This window comes from Rutidosis leptorrhynchoides, chromosome 3, assembly GCF_046630445.1.
Source record: "Rutidosis leptorrhynchoides isolate AG116_Rl617_1_P2 chromosome 3, CSIRO_AGI_Rlap_v1, whole genome shotgun sequence".
Classification (NCBI taxonomy): Eukaryota; Viridiplantae; Streptophyta; class Magnoliopsida; order Asterales; family Asteraceae; genus Rutidosis; species Rutidosis leptorrhynchoides.
In genome coordinates, this window is record NC_092335.1 from 663,762,641 (window position 1) to 663,785,492 (window position 22,852).

Genomic DNA, 22,852 nt, shown 5'->3' on the forward strand with positions numbered 1-22,852 from the left:
AACCGTTATGGCCGTTGATAAGACAGCGTGTTGTAACGTCATCAAAGGGACGAGGGTTACGTAATGTCCAACAGTCCCGTAATAATCTAAAAACCTCATTTCTTACCCCAATTACCGACTCCGTCACTTGTGGAAACGTTTTGTTTAATAGTTGTAGCCCGATGTTCTTGTTCTCACTTTTGTGAGAAGCGAACATTACTAATCCGTAAGCATAACATGCTTCTTTATGTTGCATGTTAGCCGCTTTTTCTAAATCACGAAGTCCAATATTCGGATATATTGAGTCAAAATAATTTCTTAACCCGTTGCGTAAAATAGCATTTGGGTTCCCCGCAATATATGCGTCAAAGTAAACACATCGTAGCTTATGGGTTTCCCAATGTGATATCCCCCATCTTTCAAACGAAAGTCTCTTATAAACCAAGACATTCTTGGAACATTCTTCGAATGTCTTACAAACTGATCTCGCCTTAAATAGTTGTGCCGAAGAATTCTGGCCGACTCTAGACAAGATTTCATCAATCATGTCTCCGGGTAGGTCTCTTAAAATATTGGGTTGTCTATCCATTTTGTGTTTTTAAACTGTAAAATAGACAAGAGTTAGTTTCATAAAAAAAATACTTATTAATACAAGCAATTTTTACATATATCATAAAGCATAAGAACACTATATTACATATATTACACCACACGAATACAACTATCTTATTCCGACTCGCTCGTTTCTTCTTCTTCGGTTTTGGTTCGTTTTGCCAAGTTTCTAGGGATATATGATGTTCCCCTAATATGAGCCGTCGTTGTCCACATTGGTTTAGAAAAACCTGGTGGTTTAGAGGTTCCCGGGTCATTGTTACAACTTAAGGACTTCGGGGGTTGACGATACATATAAAGTTCATCGGGGTTGGAATTAGATTTCTCTATTTTTATGCCCTTTCCCTTATTATTTTCTTTTGCTTTTTTAAATTCAGTTGGGGTAATTTCTATAACATCATCGGAATTCTCGTCGGAATCCGATTCATCGGAGAATTGGTAATCCTCCCAATATTTTGCTTCCTTGGCGGAAACACCATTGACCATAATTAACTTTGGTCGGTTGGTTGAGGATTTTCTTTTACTTAACCGTTTTATTATTTCCCCCACCGGTTCTATTTCTTCATCCGGTTCCGATTCTTCTTCCGGTTCCGATTCTTCTTCCGGTTCCGACTCTTCTTCCGGTTCCTCTTCGGGAACTTGTGAATCAGTCCACAAATCATTCCAATTTACATTTGACTCTTCATTATTATTAGGTGAGTCAATGGGACTTGTTCTAGAGGTAGACATCTATCACATAATATCAAACACGTTAAGAGATTAATATATCACATAATATTCATATGTTAAAAATATATAGTTTCCAACAAAAATGTTAAGCAATCATTTTTAAAGAAAACACGGTCGAAGTCCAGACTCACTAATGCATCCTAACAAACTCGATAAGACACACTAATGCAAATTTTCTGGTTCTCTAAGACCAACGCTCGGATACCAACTGAAATGTCCCGTTCTTATTGATTAAAAACGTTCCATATTAATTGATTTCGTTGCGAGGTTTTGACCTCTATATGAGACGTTTTTCAAAGACTGCATTCATTTTTAAACAAACCATAACCTTTATTTCATCAATAAAGGTTTAAAAAGCTTTACGTAGATTATCAAATAATGATAATCTAAAATATCCTGTTTACACACGACCATTACATAATGGTTTACAATACAAATATGTTACAACAAAATAAGTTTCTTGAATGCAGTTTTTACACAATATCATACAAGCATGGACTCCAAATCTTGTCCTTATTTAAGTATGCGACAGCGGAAGCTCTTAATAATCACCTGAGAATAAACATGCTTAAAACGTCAACAAAAATGTTGGTGAGTTATAGGTTTAACCTATATATATCAAATCGTAACAATAGACCACAAGATTTCATATTTCAATACACATCCCATACATAGAGATAAAAATCATTCATATGGTGAACACCTGGTAACCGACAATAACAAGATGCATATATAAGAATATCCCCATCATTCCGGGACACCCTTCGGATATGATATAAATTTCGAAGTACTAAAGCATCCGGTACTTTGGATGGGGTTTGTTAGGCCCAATAGATCTATCTTTAGGATTCGCGTCAATTAGGGTATCTGTTCCCTAATTCTTAGATTACCAGACTTAATAAAAAGGGGCATATTCGATTTCGATAATTCAACCATAGAATGTAGTTTCACGTGCTTGTGTCTATTTTGTAAATCATTTATAAAACCTGCATGTATTCTCATCCCAAAAATATTAGATTTTAAAAGTGGGACTATAACTCACTTTCACAGATTTTTACTTCGTCGGGAAGTAAGACTTGGCCACTGGTTGATTCACGAACCTATAACAATATATACATATATATCAAAGTATGTTCAAAATATATTTACAACACTTTTAATATATTTTGATGTTTTAAGTTTATTAAGTCAGCTGTCCTCGTTAGTAACCTACAACTAGTTGTCCACAGTTAGATGTACAGAAATAAATCGATAAATATTATCTTGAATCAATCCACGACCCAGTGTATACGTATCTCAGTATTGATCACAACTCAAACTATATATATTTTGGAATCAACCTCAACCCTGTATAGCTAACTCCAACATTCACATATAGAGTGTCTATGGTTGTTCCGAAATATATATAGATGTGTCGACATGATAGGTCGAAACATTGTATACGTGTCTATGGTATCTCAAGATTACATAATATATAATACAAGTTGATTAAGTTATGGTTGGAATAGATTTGTTACCAATTTTCACGTAGCTAAAATGAGAAAAATTATCCAATCTTGTTTTACCCATAACTTCTTCATTTTAAATCCGTTTTGAGTGAATCAAATTGCTATGGTTTCATATTGAACTCTATTTTATGAATCTAAACAAAAAAAGTATAGGTTTCTAGTCGGAAAAATAAGTTACAAGTCGTTTTTGTAAAGGTAGTCATTTCAGTCGAAAGAACGACGTCTAGATGACCATTTTAGAAAACATACTTCCACTTTGAGTTTAACCATAATTTTTGGATATAGTTTCATGTTCATAATAAAAATCATTTTCTCAGAATAACAACTTTTAAATCAAAGTTTATCATAGTTTTTAATTAACTAACCCAAAACAGCCCGCGGTGTTACTACGACGGCGTAAATCCGGTTTTACGGTGTTTTTCGTGTTTCCAGGTTTTAAATCATTAAGTTAGCATATCATATAGATATAGAACATGTGTTTAGTTGATTTTAAAAGTCAAGTTAGAAGGATTAACTTTTGTTTGCGAACAAGTTTAGAATTAACTAAACTATGTTCTAGTGATTACAAGTTTAAACCTTCGAATAAGATAGCTTTATATGTATGAATCGAATGATGTTATGAACATCATTACTACCTTAAGTTCCTTGGATGAACCTACTGGAAAAGAGAAAAATGGATCTAGCTTCAATGGATCCTTGGATGGCTCAAAGTTCTTGAAGCAAAATCATGACACGAAAACAAGTTCAAGTAAGATCATCACTTGAAATAAGATTGTTATAGTTATAGAAATTGAACCAAAGTTTGAATATGATTATTACCTTGTATTAGAATGATAACCTACTGTAAGAAACAAAGATTTCTTGAGGTTGGATGATCACCTTACAAGATTGGAAATGAGCTAGCAAACTTGAAAGTATTCTTGATTTTATGAAACTAGAACTTTTGGAATTTATGAAGAACACTTAGAACTTGAAGATAGAACTTGAGAGAGTTCAATTAGATGAAGAAAATTGAAGAATGAAAGTGTTTGTAGGTGTTTTTGGTCGTTGGTGTATGGATTAGATATAAAGGATATGTAATTTTGTTTTCATGTAAATAAGTCATGAATGATTACTCATATTTTTGTAATCTTATGAGATATTTCATGCTAGTTGCCAAATGATGGTTCCCACATGTATTAGGTGACTAACATGGGCTGCTAAGAGCTGATCATTGGAGTGTATATACCAATAGTACATACATCTAAAAGCTGTGTATTGTACGAGTACGAATACGGGTGCATACGAGTAGAATTGTTGATGAAACTGAACGAGAATGTAATTGTAAGTATTTTTGTTAAGTAGAAGTATTTTGATAAGTGTATTGAAGTCTTTCAAAAGTGTATAAATACATATTAAAACACTACATGTATATACATTTTAACTGAGTCGTTAAGTCATCGTTAGTCGTTACATGTAAGTGTTGTTTTGAAACCTTTAGGTTAACGATCTTGTTAAATGTTGTTAACCCAATGTTTATACTATCAAAAGAGATTTTAAATTATTATATTATCATGATATTATCATGTATGAATATCTCTTAATATGATATATATACATTAAATGTCTTTACAACGATAATCGTTACATATATGTCTCGTTTAAAAATCATTAAGTTAGTAGTCTTGTTTTTACATATGTAGTTCATTGTTAATATACTTAATGATATTTTTACTTATCATAGTATCATGTTAACTATATATATATCCATATATATGTCATCATATAGTTTTTACAAGTTTTAACGTTCGTGAATCACCGGTCAACTTGGGTGGTCAATTGTCTATATGAAACCTATTTCAATTAATCAAGTCTTAAAAAGTTTGATTGCTTAACATGTTGGAAACATTTAATCATGTAAATATCAATCTCAATTAATATATATAAACATGGAAAAGTTCGGGTCACTACACCCTATACTTGTTCAATGTCGTTATATGTATTTTTACTACAAAATACATTAGGTGAGTTCATTTGCTCCCTTTTTTCCTCATTACATTTTTGGGCTGAGAATACATGCAAATGCTTTATTAACTGTTTTACAATATTTATATGCGTGAGTTTCATTAATCCCTTTTTAAATGCTTTTGCAATATATATTTTTGGGACTGAGAATACATGCGCTGCTTTTATAACTGTTTTACGAAATAGACACAAGTAATTGAAACTACATTATATGGTTGAATGATCGAAATCGAATATGCCCCTTTTTATTAAGTCTGGTAATCTAAGAATTAGGGAACAGACACCCTAATTGACGCGAACTCTAAAGATAGATCTATCGGGCCCAACAAGCCCCATCCAAAGTACCGGATGCTTTAGTACTTCGAAATTTATATCATGTCCGAAGTAGGATCCCTGAATGATAGGGGATATTCTATATGTATATTGTTAAGGTCGGTTACCAGGTGTTCAATCCATACGAATGATTATTTTTGTCTCTATGCATGGGACGTATATTTATGAGAAATGGAAATCTTGTGGTCTATTAAAATGATGGAAATGATTATTTATGTTAAACTAATGAACTCACCAACCTTTTGGTTGACACTTGAAAGCATGTTTATTCTCAGGTATGAAAGAAGTCTTCCGCTGTTCATTTGCTCAACTTAAAGATATTACTTGGAGTCATTCATAACATATTTCAAAAGACGTTGCATTCGAGTCATTGAGTTCATCAGGATTATTATTAAATCAATTATAGTTAGATATATTATACATTGGTATGCACGCCGTCAACTTTCGATGTAATGAAAGATTGTCTTTTCAAAAACGAATGCAATGTTTGTAAAATGTATCATATAGAGGTCAAGTACCTCGCGATGTAATCAACTGTTGTGAATCATTTATAATCGATATGGACTTCGTCCGGATGGATTAGGACGGGTCTTCACAGTTGTGGCTCCCCCTGCTCAACACCGTCATTTTCCTCATTATCTTCTACTTCTGGCATTTCTTCTTGCACTGAAAATTCATTTCTCATGAATGATTCCGTTGTTGCCTCTGGCACCTGAGCAGCAACATTTGACTTCTGAGATATTGTGGGCTTTTCAATATCTTCTATTGTCTGGCTTTCATGGAACACCACGTCCCTACTTCTGATCACCTTTTTCTCCTTTGGATCCCATAATCTGTATCCAAATTCTTCATCTCCATAGCCTATGAATATGCATGGAGTGGTCATTGTATCCAGCTTCTGTCTGAGCTCCTTGGATACATGTGCGTACGCCAAACATCCAAATACTCTTAAGTGAGAGTATGATGGATCCTTTCCAGACCAAAGTTTCTCTGGAACTTCAAAATTCAGTGGTACTGATGGAGATCGGTTGATCAAATAACAAGCGGCTCTGACTGCTTCTCCCCAGAATGGCTTTGGCAGCTTAGCCATACTGAGCATGCTCCGAACACGTTCCATGATTGTTCGGTTCATTCTTTCTGCTATACCATTATGTTGAGGGGTACGTGGGACCGTCTTCTCATGTCGGATGCCATATGATCTGCAATAGGCATCGAACTGCCTGGAAGAGTATTCTTCGCCATTGTCGGATCGAAGACACTTTAACTTCTTTCCTGTCTCACGTTCTACCATGACATGGAACTGTTTGAAGTAATCGAACACCTGGTCCTTTGTCCGTAAGAAATATACCCACACCTTTCGAGAAGTATCATCGATAAATGTCAGAAAGTATCGATTGCCGCCAATTCATTCAACCTCCAAGGGACCGCAAACATCAGTGTGTACCAGACTGAGTAACTCTGATTTTTTCGTTGAAGAGGAATTAAACGAGACTCTATGCTGCTTACCAAACAGACAATGATTGCAAGGATCTAGTGCATCATCCTTGTCTACATTGATAAGCTCCTTCTTTATTAGGGTAGACAATCCCATTTCACTCATGTGACCGAGTCTCTGGTGCCATAAATTTTGTAAAGCCTCCTTTTCTGCAACATTAATACTGTCTGTGCAGATCTTCACATGAGTCTTGTACAGTGTGCCACAAATGTGTCCTCGAGCGACTATCATGGCGCCTCTTTACAATTTCCATGTACCTTTACTGAAATGACTATCATAGCCCTGTTTGTCGAGAGCTATCCCAGAAAGTAAATTCAGTCGAAGATCTGGCACATGGCGGACATCCTTCAGAGTGATTGTGCTTCTAGAACTTGTCTTTATCCTGACATCTCCAATTTCGACAATCTCAGCGGAACTGGAATTTCCCATCTTCACAACTCCAAAGTCACCAGCTTTGCATGTTGTGAAGTATTCCTTGTATGGAGTCACGTGGTAGGAAGCTGCAGTATCTACCACTCAGTCTGTTTCTTCTCGTGAGACGTGAAGGCATGTCTCATCATGGGTTGAATAATAAGCTACATCACCAGAGATAGTCACTAATGTTTCTCCACCCTTATTCTTCGGCTGTGAATTGCTTTGACCTTGTTCCTCTTTCAATCTATAGCAGTTCTTCTTCATATGTCCCTCTAATCAACAATGATGGCATTTATATGTTGGTTTTCTGCCATCAGCTGACCTGCCTCTGCTCTTGCTTCTACCTCTACATTTATTTTTGCTACTCATCCGCTGTCTCCCCCGATTCTCTGTGACAAAGGCATGGGTCTGATCTGTGCCCATGTTCTTTCTCCTTGCCTCTTCACTGAATAGGGCATCCTTGACCATTGACATGGTAAGTTTGCCATTCGGGGCTGAGTTGCTGAGTGTTACTACCAGCGTTTCCCAACTATCGGGAAGGGAACTAAGTAGCAGTAGCGCCTGAACTTCATCGCCAAGCGGCATCTCTACAGAAGATAACTGGTTGATCAAGCTCTGAAACTCACTGGTATGCTCGGCAACTGATGTTCCACTTTTGAGCTTCATGTTGACTAAACGCCTCATCAGCAGGGCTTTATTCCTAGCAGTCTTGGCCTGATACATGTCCTCCAACTTTTTCCAGAGGACATAGGCGTCTGTCTCTTGTACAACATGATGGAAGACACTATGATCAATCCATTGACGGATCTGACCAATAGTTTTTCGGTTTGATTTCTTCCACTCTTTCTCTTTGGCAGAATCAGGGTTTATACCCTTCAATTCAATAGGATCGAACAAATCCTTACAGCTGAGGAGATCTTCCATCCGAGGTTTCCACAGCGTGTAGTTTGTGGCTGTGAGCATAATCATAGCTCCGGAAGATAATGTTGACTCTTCTGTGGACATTATCACCTTACAAATAATTTTTTAACACAAACGTGTTTGAATTGTAGAAAACAGAGATCACCGTTACGTCCGGAACGGTTGAAAATGGTGGAATAGACACTTCGCGGCTTAAATTCCACTTACGGGGCAAAATTATAATTTTTATAAACTTCAGGGACCAAAAATGAAATTCTGAAAATTTCAGGGACCAAATTGTAAAATTTCAGAATTGCTACAGTACCGCTACAGTACCGCTACAGTACTGCTACAGTGACTTGCTACAGTGCCACCAGCTGCTACAGTGAATTGCTACAGTGATCTTCTTCTCCGGCGAAAATTCCGGCACCGGTCGTCTTCTCCGGCGAGATTCCGGCGAGTTGACCAAACTTTAACCGCGTTTTCTGGGCTTGTTATAACTCCGTTTAAGTCGCCGTTTTTTTGCGTTGGACTCGGTTCGTCGAAACGAATCCAATGGTACACTAAAAATTGAATTTTGAGAAAACTTCAGAAGACCCAAAAACTCAACCAACGTCTCTAACCAAGCTCTTGATACCACTTGTTAGGAAGAGGGGATCGCCTGGACGTTGAGAGATATAAATTTGAGAGAAAAACAACTCTATTACTCACAAGAATAGATTTACAGAGTATTACAAAACTCTTACAAAAAAACTCTCAAACTCACACACACTCTCTAGGTTGTGATTACACTTCTCTGAATGATTTAGGATGATTTACAATTGAGGTTTGCACCTCTATTTATAGTAAAAATTCTATGGCGGTGGAATGGTGTGAACGGAGATGGTGGGCGGCCGTCATCGTGTTCATCTTTGCTTCTTCTACATAGTGTTCAAAGAAGGCTACTTTGAACATCTAGAAGGCGAGCTTCTAGATTGTAGGCTGGAAACTTTCATGTACGGATCACACATAACGGTGATTTAATCAAACCCTAATTTTATGAAACCCTAATTGAACATGGTAAAAAATGAATCGACGTTTTTAACCGATAATAAAAGATGTAATGTGTCCGAAGAACATAGTAGATACGACGCGGTGATTGTGATAATGATGATGAGTTAACGAGTGAGCCGTCAACTGGAATTGGATTGAACCGGTTTAATTTGTGATTCAGAGGAACGCGAAAGATTAGGAGCTGGATGAATTGTTGACCGATTTATGTGTTGTGGCTTTATATAATTTTAGCGGGGAATTTTTGTTTTGTAGACGTAATTTTACGACTCTTCTCGATACATATTGTGTTTTTAAAGGTTCTGTTGCAAGTTTTTTAGCGATATTTCGCTTATAAAAAACTAAATATCTCAATCTCAATAATATAATATTATATCCACCAAAGTAATTATTTATTATTTACTTAAAAAATAATTATTAATCATCGCTAAACTTTATTTGAAAAATAAATTTGTTCAAAGAATATACAAAATTAACATCTATGGAAGACTCAGTTCTTCGCTTAAACGGTTCAAGCGATTGAATAGAATACTTAATAGTTAAAAAGTATACAAAATTAACTTATTCTCGATTTAAAAGAATGCTTAAAATGCTTAAAAAGAAACTAGTGATTCTAGAATAACTATTGAACGGAATGAACAATGATCGAAGGTTGAAGTAGGTGAAACATTATTTAAAGTTATCAGTTATTACACGCACATAATTTTCTGGTCGTCCTATCTAGTTACTTCGCATTTTTTACTCGGCTACACGAAAATAGTTATTTATTATATACATTGTTATAAAAATACCAGATTACTCTCGATCATGGTTGCAAAAATCGGAAAAATCGGCCGAGAACTTGGCGATAACTCATTTTCAGGACGTTGCCAAGTTCTCGTTTCAAAAAATAGGTCAACTTCCGATTTTATCGCTCAACGTCCGATAAATTGAATATCTCGGTCAACATTTGTTTGTAGCTATATATTATATTATGTATCATAAAAATTATCTCAAAAGTCTAATATATATACATATATATTAGAAAATATATATTTATATTAGAAAATCAACGCTAGTCAACAATCGAGTTCTCCGAGAACTCCTAAAAATTGTCATGCCGAGAACTCCCGAAGTTTCAAATTCTTCAACCTTGCTCTCGATTGATACATGATTACTCATTTTTAAGAACAGTCCATTCTAATTTTTCAAAATCCGTTTAATTAAACGGTCAAAATTAATTAGTTTGTCAAAATCGAATTTCTCTTGATCAAAGTCAAAGTTGGTCAACAAATTAACATGAATTTAAACAAAAATTATTGAGTTTTCGATTTTTTTTGAATGAGTATAAACAATTATCTTAAAGTTTATATTTATGTTTACGATTTTTCCTATACTTATACATAAAATTTTAAAATTTGATATATTATTTTATAAAATAAAAAGTACAGTCCCTTTATAAAGCTCCGATTATTACCCGATTATCCAACCTTCCCCTCTCATTAAATTCATAAAAAAAAAAAAAAAAAAACACTACTGTTTACATTCACTACTGTTTACATATCCAAATTTAAACATCAATTGATACTCCATTTTTCACAAATCATTTTCATTTTCATTTTCATCTTCATCATCTATCATCTATATATCTTCAATTGTTCGTTTTCATGTCAAAATTCTTTCATAATATTGTACAAATGCCTAATTCTTCTTCATCATCGTCTTCATCATCATATTCTCCATCATTGACCAGCACTTCGCAATTTCAATCACAAAACCTAACCCTAACCCTAATTCCAGGGCTCCCGAACGATTTATCAGCTTTAATTCTATGTTATCTCCCTTATTCATATCACGGTCGTCTCAAACCAGTCTCCAAATTATGGAAACACTTTTTCTCATCCAAAATCCTAATTTCAATTCGCCGGAAACTTGTACCAATCACCAAACGACCTCAATTGCTCTGTATTTTCCCCCAGGACCCTTCAGTTTCATCACCTTACATATTTGATCCTCAGAATTTAGCCTGGTGTTGTATTCCTCCTATGCCATGTAATCCTCATGTGTACGGTCTCTGTAATTTCATATCCGTTTCACATGATAATTACTTGTACGTACTCGGTGGTTCACTTTTCGATACGCGTTCGTATCCGCTTAACCGTCCTTCGCCATCTTCTGCGGTGTTCCGGTATGATTTCGTGACAAGGACCTGGGACTGTCTTCCTCCTATGCTTTCGGCGCGTGGTAGTTTTGCGTGTGCGCCGGTTACTGACGGTGATAGGATTGTGGTGGCTGGTGGTGGGTCCAGGCACACCATGTTTGGTGCTGCAGGAAGTAGGATGACGTCAGTTGAGATGTTTGATGTTGTGAGGAATGAGTGGGTGGCGTTGGATGGATTGCCTGGGTTTAGAGCAGGATGTGTTGGGTTTATGGTGGGGAATGAAGAGAAGGAGTTTTGGGTTATGGGTGGTTATGGTGAATCGAGGACGGTTTTGGGTGTTTTTCCGGTGGACGAGTATTATAGGGATGCGGTGGTGATGGATATGAAGGATGGTGGTGTTGGAAAATGGAGGGAAATTGGGGATATGTGGGAAGAAGGGGAGCGAAGGAAGCTTGGAAGAGTTGCCATTGTTGAAGATGTTAATGGCGGTTTTCCTGGTATTTTTATGCTTGATGCGAGTGACATATACAGGTAAAATTAGTTGTATATGGATCGTACATTCGTATCGTTCTACTTGTTTGCATATTTGTATTCATGCTATTAGTTGTATATTTAGGAGGACCTTCGATAGGGAATAAAGATTTAGTGTAAATTGTAGTTAAAAAGTAATGGCGTTATATCGACTTGTTATGAAGAAGAATGCTTAGTTGGACACTTGGACTGGAAATTTCATGCTTCACACGAATGACGTATACAGGGATCGTATAGTTATATATTTATACTTGTTCGGACTGACATATACAGGATCGTATAGTTATACTTCTTGACATATTTGTTTTCATGCTATTAGTTATAAATTTAGCAGGACGCTCCTTGGGGAAATTTTGTTTAGTGTAAGTTGTAGTTATAAGGTCCTCAAGTATGCATGGGATTGGGTATTGTTATAGTTAAAAAGTAAGTGGTGTTAGATAAATGGCTATTTGGGTAAAGCAAATGTTTGTGGTAATCAGTATTGTAAAAGTCGGCTGAATAGTTGGATTTGGCCACTAGCCTGAACTGACTAGGCCCAAGTTGGTGTGTCAATGCTGGTCAACGGGTCAAAATTGTACAAAATACGGATTCAGTTGGTCAGAATGGGTCAAAGTCAGTCAAAGTTGGCCGATTACCGACAAGTTCTTGCAAGGTCCCGGCCGAATAGTCCGCCACTAGCGGCTTTTACAACCTTGGTACTGATTTACGATGTAGATTGTGTGAGTGGAAAGCATGAGTAATTAAGTAAATATATGGAGCATATATATAGATTCTATTTGATTTTGATGTATCGTATATTATATGTCAGTGCTTCAAAATGAGAAACCCGATATAGTTCGATATAGAATAACTTCTTAAAAACTTGACACCTTAGTAGCCTGAGTTGAATACAAGGGTTCAAAGCTGGATAAGAATATGAGTCTTGAGTCCTTATAAGCTCGAGCTCGACTCATATTTTTAGAACCTTATCCAACATACAAGCATATTTGTGATGATTACTAATGTAGCTGTATTGCTACTACAATGATTGTTTCCAACAGATGCATTTGATTTGCATAATTGCTTTATAATCTATAACTCAGTTACCGACAATGTAAGATCTAGACTGATGCCGTGAAAGGTTGACCCTTAAGAAGCCATAGCTATATATAATGCTCCGTTTATATTATCACTTGCATACTCGTATTACTATAGGCTCGAAAACTTGTTCACTTTAGATTCTTATTCCACATGCTCGTTTACTGCTATAGTGACAACCTTAATCTGTATAGAAGTTAGTTACTAGCATTATGTTCAAGCACTGCATTTACCTCCAAAAGAACCCATAGCGTGTATTTGTGCCCATTTATGTAGATATCGCCTCCACCTTGTTTACCAGGCAGATCTGTTGTCAAAACTCAAGTTTCAATACTATGTTCGTGTTCCTTCTAGCCTATAGCTAGGATTTTAGCAGCCATATTTTTTTTTTATCTAATCTTCAGTTAATAATCTTTTAGTAGGTTTAAGGCATTAACCTAGACATGGGGCAACTTTCAACCGGTTTCCCGTCTAACTACTTCTTATATTAGGTAGACTTTTAATAGGATCCGTTTGAAATGACATTTTAATCAACCATTTATAATTAAATGTTTTAAAATGGTCATCTCTAGAATCCAGATGTTAAATATTTTTGCAACTTTGGAGCATAAACATAAAATTTTGACCATAATCGAATTTGTACCACTATTTCAAGTCTTATGACGTCTCATTAACATAATTTTAACATGGTTACAGGTATGAGATGACTTCAAATCGATGGTGGAAGGAAACTAGCTTGCCAAAAAGAGCCAAAGATGAGTCAGCACTGGGCTTTGTTGCTCTAAATGGCGAGCTACATGTTATTGCAGGTCACAATGAAGCTGGTTCAATAGACAACCGAAGGTTGAGACGACATAAGCGGCTAACATCAATCTTCCTACAAATATACCATCCCGATAAGAAAATATGGAGAACCCTAATCACGAAACCACCTATTCAGCAACGTATAGATTTCAAAACTGCTGTTATGTGCACTGTTCGACTCTAAACTGGATTGATATCAGTTGTATAATCTGAAGTAGTACTAGTTGTGTCGTTGTATTAAAGCTTCATTGCATAGTACTATTGAGTCGGTCATCCATTAAAACTTAAATATGTAAATATGTATGTTATCTCAACCTTATTGTGTGTACATGAACAAATAGTTGTCTATATAGTTTTACTTGTTAATACTTCTTATTATCTTTTTCTTAAAAGGTTACCTGTATATCTTTAATCCAGAGTTTTATGATTAATTTTTCCCAGATCGATAGCTTCAGTGTTATTTGGATCTTATATATTGCAGATATAAAATTTTAGTGACAGCGACAAACGCTAGGAGATTTCGTGGTGGCAATTACAACATATTCTTTGTGCAAGTGTTGTTTCCAGGTAAGTTTTCTTCTTAACAGGTCGAATGAGTAAAGTTTACCGACGTCAGTCGATTTGATTAAAAGCCAGTAAATATAAAGGTGCATATATTGGACAGGATGTCTGACGTCAATCGGATATGATGATTATCGACCCATACGAGTCCATTTTAAATTGAAACACAACATGTTCGACCCGCCCATTTTACCGCCTTTACCAGTGTGAGACTGACAGAGCTTGAAAACTCGCAAAACCTAGTTATCTCAACATGCATTCCTTTCTACCATGTCTTATTACAACAACAGCCAGATAGTTCTGGTTTGGTACCTAAAGAAGTCTTTACTAATATAAAAGCAACACCAAAAGTCAACTGAGGTCAAAACTCTCTTATCACTGTAGAGCAGCAAGTTAGTTTTTTTAACAGTTAAGCCGCTGCGCTGCTAAGTTTACCTTTCTTTTGTGGGTTGTCTCCGTCAACAGAACCACCACTGGTTCTGTTCTCTTTAGCCGTTGAACGGCTCGCTTGTTTACTAACACCCTGTGAGCTGTCCCCAAATACGAGTTGGCTAATATCAGGAAAAACTCTAGAACTTTCACCTTCCATGCTGGTCCCACCCGGCCCAGTTAATCCAACGCCTAGCTGGCTCTGTAATGCATGCTGCATGAACTGTGGCTGCTGCGAAAAGGGTGCAACTGATTGAGCCATCATATGGGACTGTGGGACCATATGTTGTGTTTGCAATTGTTGGTGCTGAATGGTGTTCATATATGGCTGCATTACCATCTTAAACATCAACAAAAATAGCTCCATAATGTTGTCTATAGCAAAGATTTAGATTATATAGGACTAAACATAGCCCTTCGGGCTGTCGTTAACATACTATAAAGTGTAGTGCATAGCGGTTAATTATTGTTTTTTATGTTAAGAGGCGAAGCCAGAATTTACAGATAGGGGTGGGGGTGGCATAGTCGTTAATCGGATGACTAAAAAAGCTATATTAACAAGCCATAACATTATATATTACCTGAAGTTGGATAGGAGTTTGCTTTGGTTGACTGTCAGCTATTGCAGCTAAGTACATGAGATTGTGCTGAAGCCTTGTTTGATTTCTGGACAAAAAGTACATAACTTTAGTATTATAATGGAATTAAGAGGTAGTATACATCAAAAGATTTGGACAACTTTTGACCCATTTGACCCAACTCAAGTAATAGTATGTGGAAATATATAGGAAATAAAAAGTAGACTCACTCTGCACATTCAGTAAACTTTCCTGTATTCTGATTTTCCAGAATGTTCAAGATCAGTGCCTTGTTTTCATCCAAATACTGCAAAAAATTAGTTGCAGGGTTGTCAGGGCCAACTCAGTTAAACAAGGCCCAAAATAAGTCTACTATAGTATTATGTTGACTTGAAAAAGTCAACGTTCAAGTAAGAAAGGAGAGATAGAAAAACCTGTTGGATGTGATCAGTTGTAATACTGGAAGTAGTGTTGAAGGCACCTGTGGGTTGCTGTTGCATCTGATGCATGAGTTGTTGTTGCTGCTGCTGCATGTTTGTTTCTGTGATCTGCACTGATCTTATTCTGCTACAAATTCTATTCTATAGTATTATATTTTACAAGTACAAACACTTACTGTTTTCACCTGAAAGATGACTCTTTTTTTGTGTGTTGTGAAGTATTTCTAGTTTTAAAGCTTTTTTGAGAGTAAAGTAGGCCAGTGGTAAGATCTTGTGATTTCTTTTAAAAATGACATTTATTATTTTAGTAATTATCATACCTTTTCTTGGGATTCTGACTCACTCTATTCAATGTTTTTGTTTTATCTAGTATCTACAAATTCTAAGAGACGTGTTCGAATTAATTACGATAAGATTTTTCACGTTATTTTTGTTCGATGTACATAACTAGCGAGTAACATTACTTGATTGTGGGTAGTTTAACAAGGTTATCCCTTGATTAAAGACGGAGCTTTATAGGAAGAAGCATCAAATGATTCTTACACTTCTCGTGCTGGCGGAGCAGGTATTCTGATCGGGCACTATTCATCATGACAAAAGTATAATTATCCCAATTTTAAGGGTATTTTGGTAATATGTTTTTTTTCTTTTCTTTAAGACCTTTATTTTTAGTTCATATTTTATTCCGTTCTTTTTAAACGTCCAATTAACATACAACCAACCAAACAAAACCGTACGTCGACCATTGACCGATTGAGACCTTCCCACAGCGAAGCGCGTGTTTATTTTCCTCGTTTATACAATAGTTTCAGCATGACTATACAATAGAGCGGATGCGAACTCATAACGAGAAAGAGGCCCTACTCAGTGCAAAAGAATATACAACAACATCGTGCTGCGAACATACTATACAAAGGAGACGCAAGCGCCGAGTCAACAAGTAGCCCTCAATAAAACTGAAAATTCAGGCATGAAACGGTGATAGATCGTTACATCTGTAATATCAATCAAAAGTTCTCTTTTTATTTGGGTAATGATATTTATAATGTATTTGATAAATCCACTCACTTTATGTATTGACAAATTGTACAGTACAATCTGTTAATACATAAAATGAGTTGACTTATTAATGTTCAAGCTCCGTCGCTGCTGTTGGATATATCATCGCCCTTTTTATTTACTCTTGAACATAAATTTAACTTCAAAACTAAATAAGTATCGAGTGTTTTTAAGATCAACTTAGATAATAACATCATATATATGTATATTTTTTAACGACTTAATTAGTAGTATAGTGATCTTGGTCATCTATCACAAATTAACCTAGTGGTTGGTCATGATAACTTTAATTTTAAGGTTCAAACCTCACTAGAAATACATCTTGCGCCTGGAAAAAAGATTCAGAAATAATCATTGCATCGACTATTACATTCCTCATCTCAAAATGTGTTTTGCTAATAATTTGAGATTTTTTATAAAGATATTAAGACAGTCAAGTAATAATAAACTACGTTAATATTTCATATGTCATCATGCTTTCTCGTCTCATTTCATATTATCCCTATATACTAAAATGCGTGGTAAAATCGTCGTTTCAGTTATATCCCTATATACTAAAGTGCGTGGCTAGAATCGTCGTTTCAATTATATCGAATCGTCGTTTTGAGTTTGCGTTCACACTACAACCGGTCCCTCAACTTCGGCTTACTTTACACAACGACCCCTCGAGTTTTCACTTTTTCGGGAGTAGAAAACGTAATTATATAATTTTATTAAAATAAAAGAAACTAATTCCACTCGAATTTTTAACGGGTCCGACCTTCTCGCTCTGTGCGAGTTAAATTTTTCCGAGACCACCGTTCAACTCGAAAAAATCTGATGAACACAACGCGACTAACTATACGCGAAACGGCCATCGTTAAAAAAACACTAAATAACGGGTCCTATATTCTCGCTCGGTGAGAGTTAAATTTTTCAGAGACCACCGTTCAACTCGAAATAATTTTACAAACACAACGAGACTAACTATACGCGAAACAGACATCGTTAAAAAAACACTAAATATTTCGGGCTGTATTTCATACATATACATACATGTCCAACAAACAACCCAACCTACTAGATATATTAGGTACCAAACAACTTATATCCAAATTCGACCGCGCGTTGAATACAACCGCAGCAACGCGCGGTCGAATTTTTTTCTAGTTTTAAATAACAAAAGTACAATACTTGTTCGTGTAATTGAAATTAGTATGATTTGTTGCTATTGTAGCGTAGCAGGATAATTAGTGGAATGAATTGGTGCTTAAGAAATCCACAGAGCTTGTAACATTTGTTTATGTGTATGGATATTTGTTGGTATATATGTAATGTGATCATGATCTTTTGGTGATTTTGTATAGATATGTTTATGTTTATGGATGGTTATATGAAGATGAATAATGAAAAAGTGTGGGACCAAGAATATAATGATGGATGGTAAAACATGTGAATGCATTTGTATGTGTAACGGGTGGAGGTACGAGGGATCTTCACTTGGTAACACGTACCTGCTACGTATGCGCTAAAAACATTCATCCCAAAACTATAATAATGCAACAGTGGGACCAACAATACATTACGGATACTTATTTATATTACTTCTCTTGTCACAATAATCTTATAAGATTGTATTTTAATTAAATGATTCAACACTAAATATAATATTCAGTGTGTTTGTTAATTGTTATTGACATCTGAATAACAGACGAACGATAAATTATTCATCAATTAAAATACACTATCTAACCATTCAACAAATTCATCTGCTTAAATGTACATTATCCAGAACATGTATCAAATAATTAAGTTATTTAATTCATACATTCAAAGGAATATTAATACGTTGATTTTTACATCATTCATCATTCATATAATTTATTCAAAATGATTATCAAACATGTTATTTTCGTTCAGAACTAAGTTAAATTAGATTTTTTTTTTTAATTATTCAGTTTTAGAATCATTCAACATGTTTAATCATTCGTATTCAAACTTCTGCGAAGGAATGATGTAATTTGTCAAATAAAAAAATAAATCTTATAAATTTCGAAAAAAGTGAATTTCTTGGCCTTTTTGATGATGACCATAGATGAGCCATGGCCCAAGACAACAAAAACTGTTGGGGCAGCATCTTAAATCTGAGCCCAGTTTATACATTCAATTTTCAAGCCTGTAATAGTTTATCTATATCACTAACAAAAGTGTGGGCCATATTTAAATGTGTTGATTTCAGACTCAACTTAACTTGGTCCATTTGACCAAGTAAAAATCCATATGGAAACTTAATTTCTTTCCGGATTATTACCAAAATGCCCAAATATTTTTCACCCTTTGCACCAGAGCTCAATTTTTTTTTTTGTTGACAAAATGCCCTCGCAAGGCGCAAGGTACCTTGCGACCTTGCGTCTTTTTCTAAAAAAATTACGGTTAAATGACATTTTTAAACCTGTCACTCCACACTTTCATCCGACTTCGCAAACAAGCAAATAAACACTTACACAGGCGATCCGCAAAAACGCAAGCACAAACGCAAACCCTCTTCATCGCTTCCATTCCTACTACCAGATTTTCCTCCTTCATCATCTCCACCACCACCTAACCCCTCTTTCCACCACCGTGACTTCTTATACTAGCCTACAAAGGTTTTCACGAAGTATTAGGGTTTTCACGCAAAAGAAATCGGATTTTCACGAAGTAATCAAGCAAATAATCAAGGAATCAACCTTGCAACGATGGCGAGCACCCAGGTTAGTGATTACTTTGTTGTTTATGTGTGTTTTATCTGTTTATTTTGGCTTCAATGCGAATTGTATAAATGTGCACACCAACTGCTCGATGAAATGTCTGTTCGAGGTGTATTTGTGTTTAATGAAGTACAACCGTTGTTTTATGACATGCAACTGTATTTTGGGTTATATGTTCGAGTGAAACATACATTAACTGCTCGTAAAATTATGGAAATTGACCAGACGCAAGACCTAGTTTGCGTGCTTGCGTACGCAAAGCTAGTGGACGCAAGGTTATCTTTGCGTCCTTGCGTGTTCCCAGAAGCTTGTCTTTGCGTCCTTGCGATGGTCAATTAAACGGAAGCAAGTTTTATCTTGTGTTCTTGCGTCCTGATACTTTCTGCTGATTTTATTGTTACTTATGCAGGGATTTGTGGAAGGAAAGTTAACGATGAAGAATAAGTTGAGCGTTATAGGAGATGTGAAGAAGGTCATGACTGAGAATCAAATTAAAAAGTTTAAAGAAACGTATTTCGGTCCATGGTAAGATCTAGAATACTTTGGTAATGATCCCGGGCTTGTACATTGCATGCTCCAACGGAAGAGTGTGCGGCCGGAAAGACTAGATAATGTTAAGTACCCCGATGTGCATGAGGATATATGGTTTCATTTCCAGAACAATTTTTCGATTAGATTTGGTCACCGTGAATTTTGTCTTGTGACGGGTTTTTTGTTTAGTAGCCGGACGGACATGGCACATTACATCCCGAAGAATTATGACGTCCAGACCGCACCTATTAGACGACGTTTATTTAAGGGTTTTAAAGATTCTCAAAATGTTTTGATTAGTGATGTTGAAAAGATGCTTTTAAAATCTGATCACAGCCGTATTAGTGACGATGATGTGGTGCGATTAGCAATTATCTTGATTGTAGAGAGAGGTTTTATGGGTAAATAAGGGATCCATGTTGTGAATAAAAAGTTTTTATGGCTAGTCGAAGAGTTATCGCGTGTTAATCAGTACCCATGGGGGTCTCGTATTTGGGAGCCAACTTTCGAAGCGGTTAGTGAAGGGTTTGTTATTCGTGAAAGCCAATTAGAGAGTGGAAAGGCGTACACTTTGGCGGGATTTATGTGGGCATTCAAGGTAAATGGTTGAATATTTATTATTTAATGTTAATATTTAAGATGTAACATAAATTAAATTAATTGTTTTTTATTTGTAGATTTGGATTCTCGAGTCTTACCGTCGTACCATTAAACCGTTTGCAAAAAATACTGACAAGAATGGAGTACCGAGGGCTCTTTCTTCGAAGAGTTCATCTGCCGAGTCATTTGGAATGTCTGAATACCTTAAACTCCTAGATATTCAGGTTAGTTACATTTTAAAAATGTTAGCCTATCCTAAATTGTTGCATAGTTTATCTGTTATCTGTTTACAGACAGGTTCTGGTATGGGCGCAAGGCATGCCTTGCGTCCTTGCGTGTGTTTTTTTAAGTAGACGCAAGGTGTCTCTTGCGTCTTTGCGTGTGGTCGCAAGAGGTGGAGCTTGCGTCCTTGCGTGTGGTCGCAAGAGTTGTTTGCCACCTTGCGTACACTGACGCAAGCTTTTCTTTGCGTCTTTGCGTATTCGTTTCTGCTAATATTCTTATTTGATAATTAAATAATTAATTGTAGGATGAGTGTCCCAAGAAAAAGAGACCTTTACGTGGTCTGCAGCCAACTGAAACAGAAAAGAGTTGTCAATGGTGGATTCAGAGTGACGTGTACTTTAAAGGAGGAAAGGTACCAGAAGATGAGATCGAGGATGAGGTCCAGGATGATGAAGTTGATCCAGTTGATCCAGTTGTTGATGGGTCTGAGCAGACACCCCGTGTGCATTCAACAGAAGATGTTCATACAGGAGGCCCTCACGATGTACACAATTTACATCGTATGTTAGAGTTGTTGACAAAGCGGATGGACAAACAAGAGAAAGAGTTAATTGATTGCAAACAACTTGTTATGCAACACGAAAAACTTTTATCGCAACAACAACAACAATATCAGGTAGATTGAATTGAATTGATTTATTTATTATTTTTGGTATTAATTGAATATTGATTCATCCCATTGATTTATTTATTATTTATGTTATTTATTGTGTTTAGGATGATGATATGTGTTTCAATCGATCTTTGTCTGATAATGAGATTGAAAGGCCTTCTCCAATGCACATTCGACGTGGAATCAGAGAAAGAAAGCCAATTGGTGTATTAAGGTCCCCATTCACAACATCTGGGTACAGAAAACCCATTGAGAAGGTACATTTCAACAAATTAAAAAAGTTATATGTTAAATTATTGCAATAAACAATGGCTAAATAATGGTGTTTTCTGTGACTGTTGCGGACGCAAGACATACCTTTGCGTCCTAGCGTGTCGCAAGGGTGTTCTTGCGTCCTGGCGTGTAGGCACGCAAGGGTGTTCTTGCGTCCTTGCGTCGGCATGTCGCAAGGTTGAGTTTGTGTCCTTGCGAATGGCTGTTTACTAAGTTATCATTTGTTTTTTACTCAGTTGTCAAAAGATGTGGTTGAGAAAGTGGAAAGCATGAATGTTGTACAGTTAGGGACTGAAGAAGATCAAGGTCAACAACAAATTAATGAGGATGTGGTACCCATGGACACAAATGCAGCAGCAGAGGTGAGTTTTTCTGGCGCAAACAAACATTTGCGTCCTTGCGTCTGCTTTCTTTTAGGCGCAAATGTGTTCTTGCGTCCTTGCGTCTCGTTGGTTCCACACACGCAAGAGATTGTTTGCGTCCTTGCGTCTGTTTGTATTAATTTAAATTAACCTTATTTGTTGAATTATTGTAGGTAAGTGTTGATAAGCAGCCTGTTAAGTGACTAAGAGAAAAAGAAAGGAACAAGACTGGGCTACTGAGGAAGAAATTTGGGGGATGATTGACAGGTTTATAAATGATCAAGGAACTCTCCAACCACCGCCAGCTAATGCCTGGAGAGATGGTAGAAAGCATGCAGGCCCAGCAAAAGATCCAAAGACAATGATTGAGAGCAAGCAAGAGACGCGTTGCATGTTCATCTTTCAAAATGACCAATTCATTTTTATAAATCAAGACTTTTGGCTTCGATTACTGGGATTAAGACATTCTGGTTATTTGGATAACTTGGTAAGTTTATTATTCTTTTGTTAATTTTATATAATTTTATACAATTTATTTTATACTAAGGTCACACTGTATATTAACTTGTTATATTTATAGCACATTGACGGCTGGCCTACATTTCTTTTGAGATATCGTCAGAGATTTCTCCCCCGAGTCAGTCAAGTTTATGCCACTCCTGAGTTTCCAGATGAGGTGCTTAAAGTAAGTTCTCGATGGACTATTATGCCACTGGGATTCCTGAACATGTTTGAGAGGTTCAACACTTATTTTGACAATACTCAGAAGGAGGTGGGCACACAGGAGGAATTGATATCGGCTAAAAAGTTACATTT

At 36.1% G+C, this 22,852-nt stretch overlaps 2 protein-coding genes across 2 annotated transcripts; one reads left to right on the forward strand and one right to left on the reverse strand.

The window, feature by feature from the left end:
- Nucleotides 1-10,572: 10,572 nt before the first annotated feature.
- On the forward strand, nucleotides 10,573-13,934 carry LOC139899269 (F-box/kelch-repeat protein OR23-like). The gene is made up of 2 exons (XM_071882088.1): nucleotides 10,573-11,695; nucleotides 13,469-13,934. The coding sequence occupies exons 1-2, from the start codon at nucleotides 10,671-10,673 to the stop codon at nucleotides 13,758-13,760; spliced, it is 1,317 nt and encodes a 438-aa protein (XP_071738189.1). The 5' UTR covers nucleotides 10,573-10,670; the 3' UTR covers nucleotides 13,761-13,934.
- Nucleotides 13,935-14,415: 481 nt separating this feature from the next.
- Nucleotides 14,416-15,735, reverse strand: LOC139899270 (GRF-interacting factor 1-like). The gene is made up of 4 exons (XM_071882090.1): nucleotides 15,579-15,735; nucleotides 15,375-15,451; nucleotides 15,148-15,232; nucleotides 14,416-14,894 (listed from the first exon to the last, which is right to left on the reverse strand). The coding sequence occupies exons 1-4, from the start codon at nucleotides 15,675-15,677 to the stop codon at nucleotides 14,547-14,549; spliced, it is 609 nt and encodes a 202-aa protein (XP_071738191.1). The 5' UTR covers nucleotides 15,678-15,735; the 3' UTR covers nucleotides 14,416-14,546.
- Between the last annotated feature and the right edge of the window lie 7,117 nt (nucleotides 15,736-22,852).

Excerpts from the sequence above, each read along its gene's own strand:
- LOC139899269 (XM_071882088.1), top strand. The coding sequence starts at position 10,671 with ATGTCAAAATTCTTTCATAATATTGTACAAATGCCTAATTCTTCTTCA. Across the intron at positions 11,696-13,468 it reads GATGCGAGTGACATATACAG|GTATGAGATGACTTCAAATC; the intron begins GTAAAATTAGTT and ends ACATGGTTACAG.
- LOC139899270 (XM_071882090.1), bottom strand. The coding sequence starts at position 15,677 with ATGCAGCAGCAGCAACAACAACTCATGCATCAGATGCAACAGCAACCC. Across the intron at positions 15,233-15,374 it reads AAGTTTACTGAATGTGCAGA|AAATCAAACAAGGCTTCAGC; the intron begins GTGAGTCTACTT and ends CTTTTTGTCCAG. Across the intron at positions 14,895-15,147 it reads AAACTCCTATCCAACTTCAG|CCATATATGAACACCATTCA; the intron begins GTAATATATAAT and ends ATGGTAATGCAG.